The 12,844-nt window shown below is 47.4% G+C and overlaps 5 protein-coding genes across 5 annotated transcripts; 3 read left to right on the top strand and 2 right to left on the bottom strand.

Annotated features, from left to right (window-relative positions):
- Positions 1–219: 219 nt before the first annotated feature.
- On the top strand, positions 220–2,749 carry BDR25DRAFT_338926 (HET-domain-containing protein; the record flags this gene model as incomplete). The annotated part of the gene is made up of 4 exons (XM_033693323.1): positions 220–617; positions 728–752; positions 1,079–2,706; positions 2,738–2,749. Exons 1-4 carry the CDS (start codon positions 225–227, stop codon positions 2,747–2,749), a joined length of 2,058 nt encoding a protein of 685 aa, XP_033555192.1. The 5' UTR covers positions 220–224.
- Positions 2,750–4,830: 2,081 nt separating this feature from the next.
- On the top strand, positions 4,831–5,497 carry BDR25DRAFT_348602 (uncharacterized protein; the record flags this gene model as incomplete). Its single annotated transcript, XM_033694445.1, has 5 exons — positions 4,831–5,078; positions 5,112–5,186; positions 5,249–5,291; positions 5,382–5,439; positions 5,469–5,497. The coding sequence occupies 5 exons, from the start codon at positions 4,831–4,833 to the stop codon at positions 5,495–5,497; spliced, it is 453 nt and encodes a 150-aa protein (XP_033555191.1).
- A 1,146-nt stretch (positions 5,498–6,643) lies between these two features.
- On the bottom strand, positions 6,644–8,925 carry BDR25DRAFT_390557 (cytochrome P450). Its single transcript, XM_033698102.1, has 4 exons — positions 8,444–8,925; positions 7,266–8,396; positions 7,043–7,215; positions 6,644–6,988 (listed from the first exon to the last, which is right to left on the bottom strand). Exons 1-4 carry the CDS (start codon positions 8,510–8,512, stop codon positions 6,832–6,834), a joined length of 1,530 nt encoding a protein of 509 aa, XP_033555190.1. The 5' UTR covers positions 8,513–8,925; the 3' UTR covers positions 6,644–6,831.
- A 605-nt stretch (positions 8,926–9,530) lies between these two features.
- On the bottom strand, positions 9,531–12,242 carry BDR25DRAFT_330802 (uncharacterized protein). The gene is made up of 4 exons (XM_033692567.1): positions 11,487–12,242; positions 10,778–11,428; positions 10,560–10,723; positions 9,531–10,507 (listed from the first exon to the last, which is right to left on the bottom strand). The coding sequence occupies exons 1-4, from the start codon at positions 11,994–11,996 to the stop codon at positions 9,664–9,666; spliced, it is 2,169 nt and encodes a 722-aa protein (XP_033555189.1). The 5' UTR covers positions 11,997–12,242; the 3' UTR covers positions 9,531–9,663.
- BDR25DRAFT_348598 (uncharacterized protein) lies at positions 12,138–12,836 on the top strand (the record flags this gene model as incomplete). Its single annotated transcript, XM_033694444.1, has 6 exons — positions 12,138–12,176; positions 12,208–12,252; positions 12,303–12,420; positions 12,461–12,668; positions 12,717–12,771; positions 12,807–12,836. The coding sequence occupies 6 exons, from the start codon at positions 12,138–12,140 to the stop codon at positions 12,834–12,836; spliced, it is 495 nt and encodes a 164-aa protein (XP_033555188.1).
- Positions 12,837–12,844: the final 8 nt, after the last annotated feature.

The raw sequence follows: 12,844 nt of genomic DNA, 5'->3' as shown, positions 1-12,844 counted from the left end.
GTCTGAGTGATAAACGTTGAGAACCTAATCCAAAGATGCCGGTGATTTAAGAAGTCAAGATAAGGAGTAGTGAATGAGATGCGAAGCCTCCTGCGCTCGTGCGCCGGCGCAAGCGTTCGCTTATATAATTGGCTGAGGCAATCGTCGCAGCAGTCACTCTACTTAGGACTTAGGCAGCCTATTTCACTTCGTGCGACTCCAACAACCACCCCTCCAACATCAAGATGTCTATCCAAGAACAATTTATATCCACCACTCGCCTATGTACTTCCTGCTATACGGTCTCTTCCCAAAACCTTGACACCCTCCTCGCTAAACCAGGGGATGGTCGTCGAGGCTACTCATGGACCACGACTCGCAAACGTCTCCATGCCTCAAGCGCTCTTGGTTGTCCCCTTTGCACGATTATCTTCAATCATACTCTTAAATCACATTACTACGGTGTCCCTGACAGTTGGGCGAATGCCGAGTTGATTGAGAGGTGGAAGGCGGGGGATGAGGAGATGCCGCTTACGTTTTTCTACAGTCAACATTGGGAGGTGGAAGATGGGAGTAGGGTGTTTGACAAGATTGTTGTTCAGCCAGATGAGGAGAGAGGAGGTAAAGGGAGTGGGATTGTAAGTTTTAAGGGCTCGTACTTGTTGTTTTGTGCTTCGCGGTTTTGAGATTGTGTAATACTCTCAGTCACTTTCTTGGATAATAAAAGGCTGACTCTATGGTGCTGTAGTGGCTTGATGTTGCGGCAGAAAAAGGTAATGCAGATTTTTACGTTTATAAATTATTTTTTTGAACACTCTTCCAAGAGCTTCCAGTATATTGGCATGTAGTCACAATTCCGGAACGTACTGGGTGACATACATGATATTGTCGTACCGGGCTCTGTGAAGAGTTTCGTGCTTTGAACTTCCCACAGTACTCGAGGCACCCTATTTTAATATCTCATATTGGTGAGAGATTCAAAGTTAAATCACTCGCACTACTCGAGATATTAAGGGGGCATTTACGCCAAAGAAAATGGAAATCTATTGTGACTCCTTAAGTTGGTGCTTTATATGAGAATCTTGCTAATGCATGACAGACGAACCAGCCTCTTCGTTCGTGAAAATCAGACCCGAGAATCCAGATGTGAATTCAAAAGACGCATTTGATCTTGCTAAATCATGGATTTCCACCTGCTTAGGCTCCCACGATAAATGCTCGAACACGTCAGTACCATTACCAACTCGTGTTCTCGACCTTCGAACAGTTGAAAGCGACGGATTAATAAAACTATGTATATCACAAGGAAAATTGGCTCCTTACGTAGCTCTCAGCTATTGTTGGGGTGGTCCTCAGCCAGCAGTTTTAACAACCGCAACTCTGGAAACCTATATTCTCGGAGTACCACTGGCTTCAACCCCCCAAACAATTAAAGACGCTATTCTAGCTTGCCGCAAGTTGGGGTTCCAGTATCTTTGGATCGACGCTCTATGCATTATCCAAGATTCATCGGAAGATAAAGCGCGCGAGATTCAGAAAATGGGGTTTATTTACTCTAACGCCATTCTTACAATCTCAGCTAGTTCGGCAAAAAGTGTCAAGGACGGTTTTCTTAAAAAGAGAATTCGACGGGACGAGGAACCCCAGTGGTTTTTACTACCATTTTACTTAGGTGAGGATAATTCAAGAAGCAAAATCTCTGCTAGGCGATTCACGACGTATCGCACTTCCTCTGAACCGCTCAATACAAGAGCCTGGGCTTTGCAAGAAGATATTTTATCGCCACGGGTGCTGGCATATGATTCGTATCGTATACGATGGCAATGTAAAACCACCTATTACGCTGATGGAGGGAAAGTCGATGATCTGGGTCTGGACCTTAATCAGAGTCAGAAGCTAGTACCGTTTAGCGAGGTAAAATGGAAGGAAGGTACTTTTCCGGATGCGCTGAAGGCTTGGATTAAGGTTGTTGAGACTTATTCGATGCGAACGGCTACATTTCGCTCTGATACTCTGCCGGCTGTTTCTGCTGTCGCGGAATACTTCGGCCGTGTTCTGGGAGACGAATACCTTGCTGGGCTTTGGAAGGCATATCTTCCTCAGTGTCTAATATGGTTTCCTCATCGCTCGGACGATTACGATTTTTCTCAATTCAGCGAAACGAATCAATACATAGCTCCGTCTTGGTCCTGGGCTAGCTTTAATGGCCCAACCTGGTTCGGACATCGGTTTGGGATGCCTGACGATATTGAGATACATGTCAAGGTTGAAGAATGCTCCGTAAGGAGAGCGTTAGAAGACATGCGATTTGGGGAGGTAATTGCAGGACACCTTACCATTTCTGGATTTCTGCAGCCAGCGATTTGTTCAACTCGCAAGCAGAAGCATCAGTCCATGGCGTTTAGGATGGTATTCGGTGTTAAAGAGCTAGAACCAGTACCTCTTTCTCACTCAACCCCAAGACCGTCTACAGAAATGCCGCCACATCCAAGTCCAGAGACATTCATCTTCTACCCCGATGATCCAAAAGACTTTCTGCGAAAAGAGGTACATTTGCATGCTCTTTTGCTCTGTTCATTTGATTCACTTGGCGGTGGCGTTAGGCTCATTGCTGGTTTAGTAGTAAGTAAAATTACCTTGGGAGAAAAGGAAGGAAAGCAGCTGTGGGTACGTAGAGGCTTGTTCCACGGTTCTGATAGAAATGACAACTTCAAGGGGAGTAAGAAGGTGAGTATTACTATTGTATAATGCGACTTAGGCCTTGTATTAGATTTTTAACTTGTTTTGGTTGATACGGTCGATATATTGTAAAGAATATAAATAAGTGTTGTGCTACGGAGTAATCTGTGAGAGTATACGGAATAAGCACTAGGCTTGTAGCAAACACTAGAGGGAAGAACCTCGTACTAGGGGTGCTTAAAAGAATGCTTAGGAAGGGTGCCTTCTGAAGTCTATCGAAACCCTAGCGTAAATATACCTGAAATGCACGTAACTTAGCCTCAGATCTGCCGATTCGCGACACAGGTCTAGCCAAACACTATATGGATCTACTTGTATAACATCGGTAAAGTACCTACAGAGATACACAGGTCAGTAGAATGAACGGTGCAGCGTGATGGGCACGAGGATTTGGGGGAAAGGGCGCTTACGATTTCTAGCTCGCTATGCTACGATGACGATAGCCGTCTATCACTGGCCCAATCATTAGGCAGTTATCCAGCGGCTAGAACTTGTATGATATTAAAGCAGACAGCGCCCTCTCCCTTTTCACCTCCAAGTCGTCAGAGAAATAGCGCTAGGCTTTAAAGGCCCCTGTATCCTCCTACTTTCTAAGCAAACCAAAACCAACGGCGGTTGTAGCGGCGGATGTAGAATCCGTCGCAGAACGACCGTCACCACATCGTTCACGACCCTTATTTGTACAGGAAATACCGCCTTCTGTCTCTTAGATAGAGTGTGGCGCGGAAATTGAGTAGTTTTATTAACAACAGCGTATTTTTTTTTTTTTGGGGGGGGGGGGGGCGGTAACTTGTCGCGAAAGCGAGCGAGTGGGTTATCCGTTCGAATGTCAGGATCGAGGGAAGGGGTGAGGATAGAAGAGAACGAGATCAGCGCTTTCTAAAAGTTGCGGGAGAGACACGGGGGAGTTGAGAGCTACTTATGTGTGCTGATGAGGAAGTCGAAGGGGCCCAAAAGGGTCACCCTGTTGCGCTCCAACGTACCAACCCACTAGCTATTAACATCAAAATCCCACAAAGCACCTTCCTAGGCCTCTGAGCGCAACAATACCTACCACCGCCTCTCGCCCCATTTCCACGATTAGTCCGAAGACACCCTCATCCATGACGCTCTCTCAAAACTCTATATGGAGGTCAGTCAACCAATCAGAGGAGGCTAGCGGCAGGTTAGTGGTGTGTTAGTGGGAGGCGCTAACAATTCACTAACCCGTCCTCTTATATATAAACAGGAACTTAACAAAACCGCGTAGAATAGTTTGTAAGCAACCACAGGTCACCTGACCACATATGAGCTTAGCATCTCATGCACTATTTATTCAGCTCGAACACAGAGCACCAACCTACACTTATACAACACAATAAAATCCGTTGCAACCCAATTCTGCTTACATTGTCTCTTCTCTTTCCCTTCTCTAGTATTCAATGAATAAGAATCCTTATCTTTTGGAATACCTTCTTGTCCATACCCGCACCAGCGTGTCGGTGATTAAGGCTACGATTCATCACGTGATCTTATTCGTACTCCCTTCGGGTAGCCCTGCTTATTCCCTCATTGACTAAATCTCACACCTTGTCCTGTAAAGGAACTCGAGATATAACAAGTAATTGAAAGGATACTTTTCCTCCAGTGTACCCGAGGGCTGGCTGAGGGTCAGTCGAGCGGGGATCGTTTGGGTGTATACGGCACTTGCAGCTTTGACCCTGAGAACTCCTCAAGCTCTAGTCTGTCTGTCTGTTCACTACCCATTTAATGCATCTATTGAGTCCTTTCGTGGCATCCCAACGCTCCCTGCTCGAATACCTTACAGTAATTTGCTTGCGTTATGCTTTATAGCTCGTTTCGCTAACGTCTCGTTCTTATATCTTTTCTTACATTATACTACTCCTTAAGTCTTCTTAGTAATAACTAGTGTTAGGGGTAGTATTTACAACCCTTATAATAGGCCCCAGCTGCCCCCTAGGCTAGCGCACGGCTGGGGCTCGGAACCCATACGGTGGACTTAAGGACCACATCACATGTATATACGTATATAGTCTTTCGTCTAATCTTTGATCATAACTAAGGATTCGTCTCTTAATACATTTGAACATTTATTTACTATTGTCCCACTACATGTTGTATCATTTACCCCTCACATCTGGCTTCCTCTGTCCTTTTAATCTCTCCGCATCCATACCTCCTCTACGTCCCACTGCGCCGCTCTCGAAATCTTATTCTCTCACTATCGTCGCCCTCCTCCCCTTCCATGGGTTCTATACTTTACTTTCTGGGCTCGAGCTTGCAAGAAGTCTTAAATTATGCCGACACACCGTGCCACATTACTCTCGGGGTATGCAGACACGCGCTGGCTGGCAAACACGGTTAAAGTAAATAGTCTCACAGAAGGGGAGGAGTGGTTTACTGAGCGCCGATGCAGAATTTGCGAAGTTACTGTACTCGGAGTTTAAAGCGTGGCGTCTATATCTATCGTGAAGTTCTTTGTACCGAAGAAGACTCGCTAATCGCGGATCTATTAGCTCGCTCTTGTGAGCATCTTCTTACGCTACTTCATCGCTATCCAGAGTATGAAACAGGTTCCATGATTTAGCAACGCGCTTTGTAGTTATTTTACACTATCATACAACAATTCGACATAGCTATATTATTGATATGTGAGAGCTGAGTCCTCAAACAACGTACAACACATATCCTTTATCCAGATCCTCCGGGATATGTTCACACGTACGTCGATGCCCAATGACCAACCACAGCAAAACAGCAGGCAGACTCCGACGTGTAAACCAACCATAAAATACTCTCAACAGTCTTCCTTCATGCCCTCCCTAGTACAGGCCATGTTCAGCCCACACCTCAGATGTCGTCATCTGCTTCCATTTAGCAAGGTTCTGCACATCTTCTTCCGTCTTGCAGAAGAAATCTCCAATCATCTCCTGCCACTCTATAGTAACCTCTCTTTTTTCCTGATTAAACTTCATGTATTTGCGCTTCGCTGTCGCGGTGAGCTTTGCCTTGAAGTCCATCTTGTACCCTATCTCTGGCATTGGAAGCGCCTCTAGCCGTTTCCCCTCCGCCACTTTACGCTTAGCGTAATCTCCCAGTGGGCATCGAGTCTTGATTGTAACGGCTAACCGTTCTTTGAAGATGGCGTAAGGAGTAATGCCGTCCTTATCTTTGACAAACTCTTGGAATTCGAAAGATGTGGCTGAGGGCAACTTCTGGTTGTTCGGATGGTGTCGCAGCGTCAGGCGTGGAACATAGGCTGTAATAGCAAGGTAGGCCAACCTGTGGTATTTCTCACTTTCGCAGGTGAAGATCTGCCAGAGCTCGTAGAGAGGAAGTTGAGGGAAAATGATATCCCAGATCTCGTTAGGGATGTCGTAGAACTTCGACATTTTAAGTATTTCGGCAATGGTAGGAGGGGGTTCTCGATCCCAGGTACCGACAACGTAGACGGGGGCTGCAGTGAAGGTTTTGTATTCGATTTCGAGTTGCAATGTGGCATGTTGATTTCGGGATATGCGAGACCACCTAGATCTCAACGGCGGCACAGTGCTTGCCTACTTAAACGCAAATCGGCAGTAAACACGGAAGGAGTCTGCAAAAAGTTAGGAGGAAAGGACGGCGATACTAACACTCTTGGCTCTCAACGGTGGGGGATCGAGGAAACTACGATTTCGATAAGAGATGGAAAATTGTTCTGGATTTTTTTCTTGAAATACTCTGCCCACTACTAGCGAAATATTTAAGAGATACTTTAGCAAAGTGTGGCTTGTTGCTCTAAGGAGGGAATGGTAACGGAAGACAGTTCAACCGCTGGTTACGTGAGGAAATATTCACCTAAGGTACATCACAGACACGTTGCGGAATCCAATAATTAGACCAAAACCTCCAAGGCCGCTCCGTGAGGGAGCTTGATGCAGAGGGCGAAGAATTCAAGAGCGAAAGAAAAGTAGAAAATCACTTGAAAGTCGAGGTTGAGTGTGGGACAAAAGCAAACCATTATACGATACCGATTAAGTACCAAGGCCGCATTCTCCTGTAATTTTGCCAATAGAGCTACAAGCTGGGACCGGAGAATCCTTACATAAAGTCCCCATCTAGTCTGGCCCGGGGTCAGTTTCTAATGGGCGTCAATCTGACCATCAAAGGATTCTTGTCCCAAAGGACAAAGACCTGCTGGTCTAGCCACCCTTCCGAGCTTTCGCAAAGCTCCATGTCGAAATTCCAGAGGACACTAGCGAGAATTAGGCGCATTTCGTGATAGGCCAAGCTACGATTATCAGCGCGAATCCCTTAATACCATGAGGAAAGGACAAAAACTTACTTCTTCCCTAGGCAGTTTCTTGGACCGTACGAAAATGGATTCAGGACCTCCTTCTTATCTGATGCATATTCCTTTTCACCTTCAGGAAGCCATCGTTCGGGAATAAAGTCATCAGGGTTCTTGAAGTTCAATAGAGAATGGTAGGCCGCATATTGCGCCAGCTGAACAGTCATCTGAAATCGTTAGCATTCTACATGATGGAAGGAGGGCTAGTGTTACTCACGCCTCCAGGGACCCAATGTCCACCAACTCTCGCGCCGCTGGATGGGGTTCTCCTCTCTAAGCCTAATGGAACAGGAGGGTAAATCCTCAATCCTTCCTCCAAACAAGCACCCAAATACGTTAGCTGCGATAGTCTCACCATTGTCATATCGTCATATGTAGGAAACGCTTCTCGAACCTCCTTCGTCAGTCTTGCGAGCCGTTCCGGACTCTTCAGCAACCGGTAGGTTACACCACTGAGTCCAGTTGCTGTCGTCTCAGTTCCAGCCAGCATAAACAACGCAGCGTCTGAATGCATTTCAGTCGTCTCAAGACCCTTTCCTTTGTTCTCCTCGCTTTCGGAGTACCGCATTACGTAAGTCCAGATATCCGGTCGATCTGTCTTACGCGCCAAACGCTTCTCAACTCGGTCAATTGAATGTCGCATATGCAGTTTCCATTTCTCTTTGATAGACTTCGGTATCAGGGCGTTCAGGCAAGTTTCCATCCCAGGCCACGCGCGCAAGATCTGGATCATCAGGATCATTTTCAAGCTTGCAAAAAGGGAGCGGACCCAGGGTGAATAATCTGAGCCATCGAGAAGCTTGAGGGGTTCCCCAAAGGTAAGGTCCGCCATGATGTCGAAGGTGGTGAAGTTGAACCAATCCACCAGGTTAACTGCCCTATTGTCGGGTTTTCTTTCTGCCTCTCGCAGCTTCTGAATCAACAACTCCACATACCATTTCAGTAAACTCTCCTGCTCTCGCAGTGCCTTGTCGCTGAAGGCATGCGATACCAATTTGCGCTGTCGGGCATGAGCCACGGCATCCGCCCTGGTGAGACCCGGAGGCGAACCGAATACGTCTGGGCCGTAGAACTTGGGCTCTTTCACGAAGGATCCTGCGCCATAAGATCCTTTATGACCATATACGTCTTTCCAAACTTCCGGGTCGATGAAGGACAGCTCGTCAGGTTTCAAGCGTACGACAGGTCCGTATTTCTTGTGCAGTTCGTGGAGCCAAAAGGGGCTGCGGCCCTTCAGTGCTTGATTTTGGGCAACTAAGACGGTGAAACGGGCTAAGAGGGGTCCAGGGTATGAGTGTAGAGGGTGAAGGAAAACATTGTAGAAGCCTTTGAGGATAGCGTAGGCGACCTGTCATTGTTAAGAATAGAGTCAATATAAGGAGTGAGAACACATACGAGAACTGATAGAAATAAGAGCAAAAGCTTTAAAAGGCGCGCTAGTGAACTCAACGGCTCGATATCCATGATGAAGATATTAGCAGCAAAGGTACGAGAATGAAGGATTAAGGAAATTCCGAGATGGTGGTGAAGCGCTTAGGACAAGAAGAATAATTCTCCATAGGGTTTAGCCCTTCATAAGAGCAGTGTGGAGCTCCAGAATGTGTGGTTTCCTGTATCCGTGATTTTTCCGTAGTGCCTACCACGACTTCGTGGCTTCCTTGGTGAGGAAGTACGCAATCCGACTCCACCTCGCCCCTAGTCAGGATCCTTTCGGGGGGTACTGGAGGAGCCATGCTGTCTGAAATGGGCAAGCGGCTAATCTTGAGATAGACCAGTTGTCATTAAGGAAAGCTAAGGGTGTCATTGCATGGTCGCATAGGTATGGTGCTAATTTAATGAGGGGGTAGTGCGAGTAAATAAAAAGGTCGGAATTTAATCCGCCGAATCATTGTTTCCTTTCTACGTTGTTGGGTACGAGAGAAGATATGGAATGCACAGAATGTCAAGGGTTGCTCTTTCTGTGGAGTGATCCATGCGGGTGCCAAAAAAAAAAGCTGCACACCAAATCACGCAAACCTATCAAGATTGGATGTAACCTCTAGTTCTTTGTGGAGGCAATGTTTCCTCTAGGAAAGCAGAGAGAGATGCAGAGAAGTTTGGTGAGTAAGAGAGATAGCTGAGCTTCTTCTCCAGAGGATTGTTTGGTTCCTGATCTGGTAGCTTTCGGTTTAACTAAGATACGCGGCGTTGAAGAAATTAAGTTTTGCGTGTGCCGCTTTTTAGCACCCTAATGTGGTGCTCATCTTGTCAGTGGTGGCGTGTAGATTGGCATTTCGGAGGTTTTACTTACATCGAAGGCATGCGAGACGCCTCGGTGTCCGTCACCCCCAATCACAAGGATCTGCACCCCGCTCGATCCCTCGGCCGAGGCGTGTCCTGAAAGGCGACCTCGGACAGCCTTTGAAGCGAAAGCGAAATCTTGACCTGATTGCAAAAAAAAAAAGGACGAATGCAGTGACGAAGACTTTCACTATGGAACATTGACAAGGAGAATTCGGTTTGTCAATCTACTTGCTAGAATGAAAGGAGCTAAAGAGATGGACATTTTCACCTCGAACTAGACCCTATTATTTTCCGTCCTGTACCAGCACCAATAAATCGCCCCCCTTAGTGATTCACTCGAAAATCATTTTGTCCCATAGCTCATTCGAATACCTGTTCTTCAATTGCGCCAGCGTCCACCCATGTTGCTTTCCAATCTCCTCCAGAGCATTCTTGAACTCAGGAATCTGATCCTTGTATGCTACTTCTTTCAAATACCTCCACGACTCCTGGCCCTTGAATGAGAACCTCTCCCACTCTTTAGCCCAATGCGGCCTAACGTTACCGCCATAGCTCATCCACTTGTCAATAACCTTCTGGGCAAACCCAGCCCACTCACCGTCCGCAACAGCATCAGGAAGGGTGAGTATCTCAATGGACAGCGTGCCGAGGTTGTTGTCCTTCTGAGGGGCCATAAGGATGTCGCTGCTGCTCATGAGACGCATCTCCAAGGCCAGACGCATGGGTGATGAAGGGTCGCCCTTAGTATCAGCGGCTTGGTAGACAAGATTGATAACATCCCACCAAGCACGTTGGACAATGCTGAAGTCTGCCTTTGTTGGGTCATCCTTCCTTGATGGCAGCGGAAGCTGGAGTTCGATATCTCTAACTCTCATATTCTGCACACCACGACGGAAATGCAAGGCATCGGGGAGCAGCGTCTTGTAGGTCGGGGTAGCGTTCTCACTGAGGGTTGGCGGGAGGGCTGCCATTCCCATTGTCGCAATCAGCTGCGCTTGCCAGTAGCCAGGGATGGCGTTGAAGAAGGGAACTGAAGTAATAACACCACCCAACCAGCCTTGGACCCATTGGAGAAAGACATTGGCCGAGTTAGGATAGTGGATTGCTCCCGTGGGATCGGCGGTAGTGTTGAAGGTGTTCGTCCAGATTTTCTTCTGATAAGCGAACCAGAACCATCTAAAAAGGTGAGAACCTGCTTCCATTTCTATTAAATGTTGATGGAGCTTACTCGCTATAGTAGTCATTGGCGGCACGCTGCTCAAACTCTGCCGTAGCCTTTGCAATTTGCTCGGATGCGTCTGGTGAGTTGTACCAGTTAGACCTCAGTGCCACTGGAATTTCTTCCTTTGCGATAGGTGGGATGCCCAGACCAACATCCTCTTTTACGGGTTTCTGCGCGAGAGTCAGAAGATGCGTCTAGATCAAGACCACGTATTGTAGCCTTACCATTACCGCGTAAGTCATTGCGTCCAGTTCGAAAGTGATATGTGTCACGACCCCGAGCAAACCAAGCGCTCCAGCCGCAGCTTTAATGAGATATGGATCGTCCACAACCTGCAGCTTGCTATTGCAGTCGACATACTCGATCCGACGGACATAGTCCGAAAGTGTCTTGTGAGAGATACCTGCTCCGTGGCATATGGGTCCATTCACGCCTCCGATGGTTACCTCGACAAGAATAACGTCGACTGGAAGTGACCAAGCTTTCCCAGCAACAGCCCAGCGTCTAAATTCCTCATTGGTGACTGCCACTCCAATCCGACACAGTCTCTTCTTTCCCGGAACGGTTTCCTCCTTTAGTTCAATTGTCTTCAGCTCTGGCACTGTGGAAGGATCATACTCTCCAGGAATGAGAGACATGGGGTCTGGTAGCGTCGTGACTGTATGGATGTTGACGAAAGACAGGAAGATCTCGTTATCCTGGGAGAATACCGAAGACCAGCTATGCCTGTATCCCGCACATCGCACTCTGTACTTATTGTTTAGGGCGAATTGGACGATATTCTGGACACCCTTGACCGTAGTTGGCAAGAAAGTGTATTTTGGCGTGTTCTGTACCGTCGTTCCCCAATTCTCGAAGGGTACCTCACTATAGCACTATTATCGCTTGGTTAGCAAAATGCTTCCGTAACTGGGGCCAGGTACGCATGATTACCTCAACAACTTTAGTATCTGCGGCATCCTCATATAGGATGGGAAGACTCTTCACGTGCTTGTGCTTGGGATGAAACACATCTTTGACGGCAGCTTTCCATTCCAGTCCATTGATAACTAGCTTCTTCAGCTCCTCTAGGAGCGAGAAATGGTGCACGACAGGGGGGCTCTTGTGGGACACGAGATGAAATTCCTTATCACCGACAACCTCTTTCGCTTGTTTGCCCTCTATGAAATCGCTGATTTGATCCTTCAGCTCTGGACTCTGGATCTTAGCGAATGCCGTCTTGTATACTAGAGTATGCTGAAAGGCTTTGAGGAATCCACGAATCTGAGTCTCGGGGTTGAACTCCTCGGCGATGACAGGCTTTAACACGTCGTTCTTCAGGGCCGAGTAATCGACCTTGTCGTATTCTCCGGAATACTCTTCGACATGCTCAAGAATTTCTTGGAGGATATGATCCCGCTCGAGAACATTTCCACTAAGGAATGCCTGTGAAATCGAGCCCATCGGGTGCTATTAAGAGGTGTAATAACAGGATAAGACAAAGTATTTGCAAGCGTAGAGCTTTACCAAGAGGTGCAAGGAAATGTAAGCAGCCGGGCTTGTAGAGAATAAACGGCTCTTTTGTACTGATTTAAAATATTGGTGATGTCCACCGGATCGGTCTCAGCGATGCGAACGGTCTACGTCTTCACACTCGTGTGTTCCTCATTGCTAGGCAGCTGAGTTCAGACCGACTATTTCCGTTTGCAGACAGCAAGTGGTGGCTAGCAGGGAGTGTAAGACGCTCGTCCTGACTGGGACAATGCCCAGAGAGGAACGCCAATTGACAAAAAAAGCGCACGTGCTATCGCTGCTCACGTCACCTTGGAGCTTACGGCTATTGACAAATGGTGTTTTCTAGCCGATGGAGGGAACCACCAGAGACGATGTAAGAACAGCGAGGGGTATTAGAGTCGCGAGCGAAACAGGCTTCCGTTCGAGTGCAGCCGCACCAGCGTTCTACTGTACCCGACTTGCGGGTGAAAGTCTTAGCACCCTACCTGACTACCTATGCGAGTATGGTCGCCAGGCAAGTAATCGTGGGAGTGTTAATATGTACTATTTCGAAAGAACGAAAATGAGGGTCAACGAGCTAATCCAGCCAACCTCTGACAGGAATATCTACTTCAACACGCTGTCAAGCTACTAACATGACTTTCCCCTTCGACTATTGTACATATCTAGTAAGGCGCCATTCGCTTTGGCACTTGGTTTACCATGGTACAATTTGGTGCAGCCAGTGCGTGGTGGCTGCCTCTAGCTGGTCCGCCACAGAAAGCATTCCAAGGCCGGCTGACCTGCTGACGCACAGG

The sequence above is a fragment of the Lindgomyces ingoldianus genome (assembly GCF_010093535.1).
Source record: "Lindgomyces ingoldianus strain ATCC 200398 unplaced genomic scaffold BDR25scaffold_1, whole genome shotgun sequence".
In the NCBI taxonomy this organism is placed as follows: Eukaryota; Fungi; Ascomycota; class Dothideomycetes; order Pleosporales; family Lindgomycetaceae; genus Lindgomyces; species Lindgomyces ingoldianus.
Note: the sequence above shows the minus strand (reverse complement) of the source record. Positions and strands in the feature narration are given on the sequence as shown.

Coding starts and splice junctions, on each gene's coding strand:
- BDR25DRAFT_390557 (XM_033698102.1), bottom strand. CDS start 8,512: ATGGATATCGAGCCGTTGAGTTCACTAGCGCGCCTTTTAAAGCTTTTG. Junction 7,216..7,265: donor GACATTGGGTCCCTGGAGGC/GTGAGTAACACT, acceptor TAACGATTTCAG/ATGACTGTTCAGCTGGCGCA. Junction 6,989..7,042: donor AGAAACTGCCTAGGGAAGAA/GTAAGTTTTTGT, acceptor TGATAATCGTAG/CTTGGCCTATCACGAAATGC.
- BDR25DRAFT_330802 (XM_033692567.1), bottom strand. CDS start 11,996: ATGGGCTCGATTTCACAGGCATTCCTTAGTGGAAATGTTCTCGAGCGG. Junction 11,429..11,486: donor CAGATACTAAAGTTGTTGAG/GTAATCATGCGT, acceptor AAGCGATAATAG/TGCTATAGTGAGGTACCCTT. Junction 10,724..10,777: donor CAATGACTTACGCGGTAATG/GTAAGGCTACAA, acceptor ACTCTCGCGCAG/AAACCCGTAAAAGAGGATGT.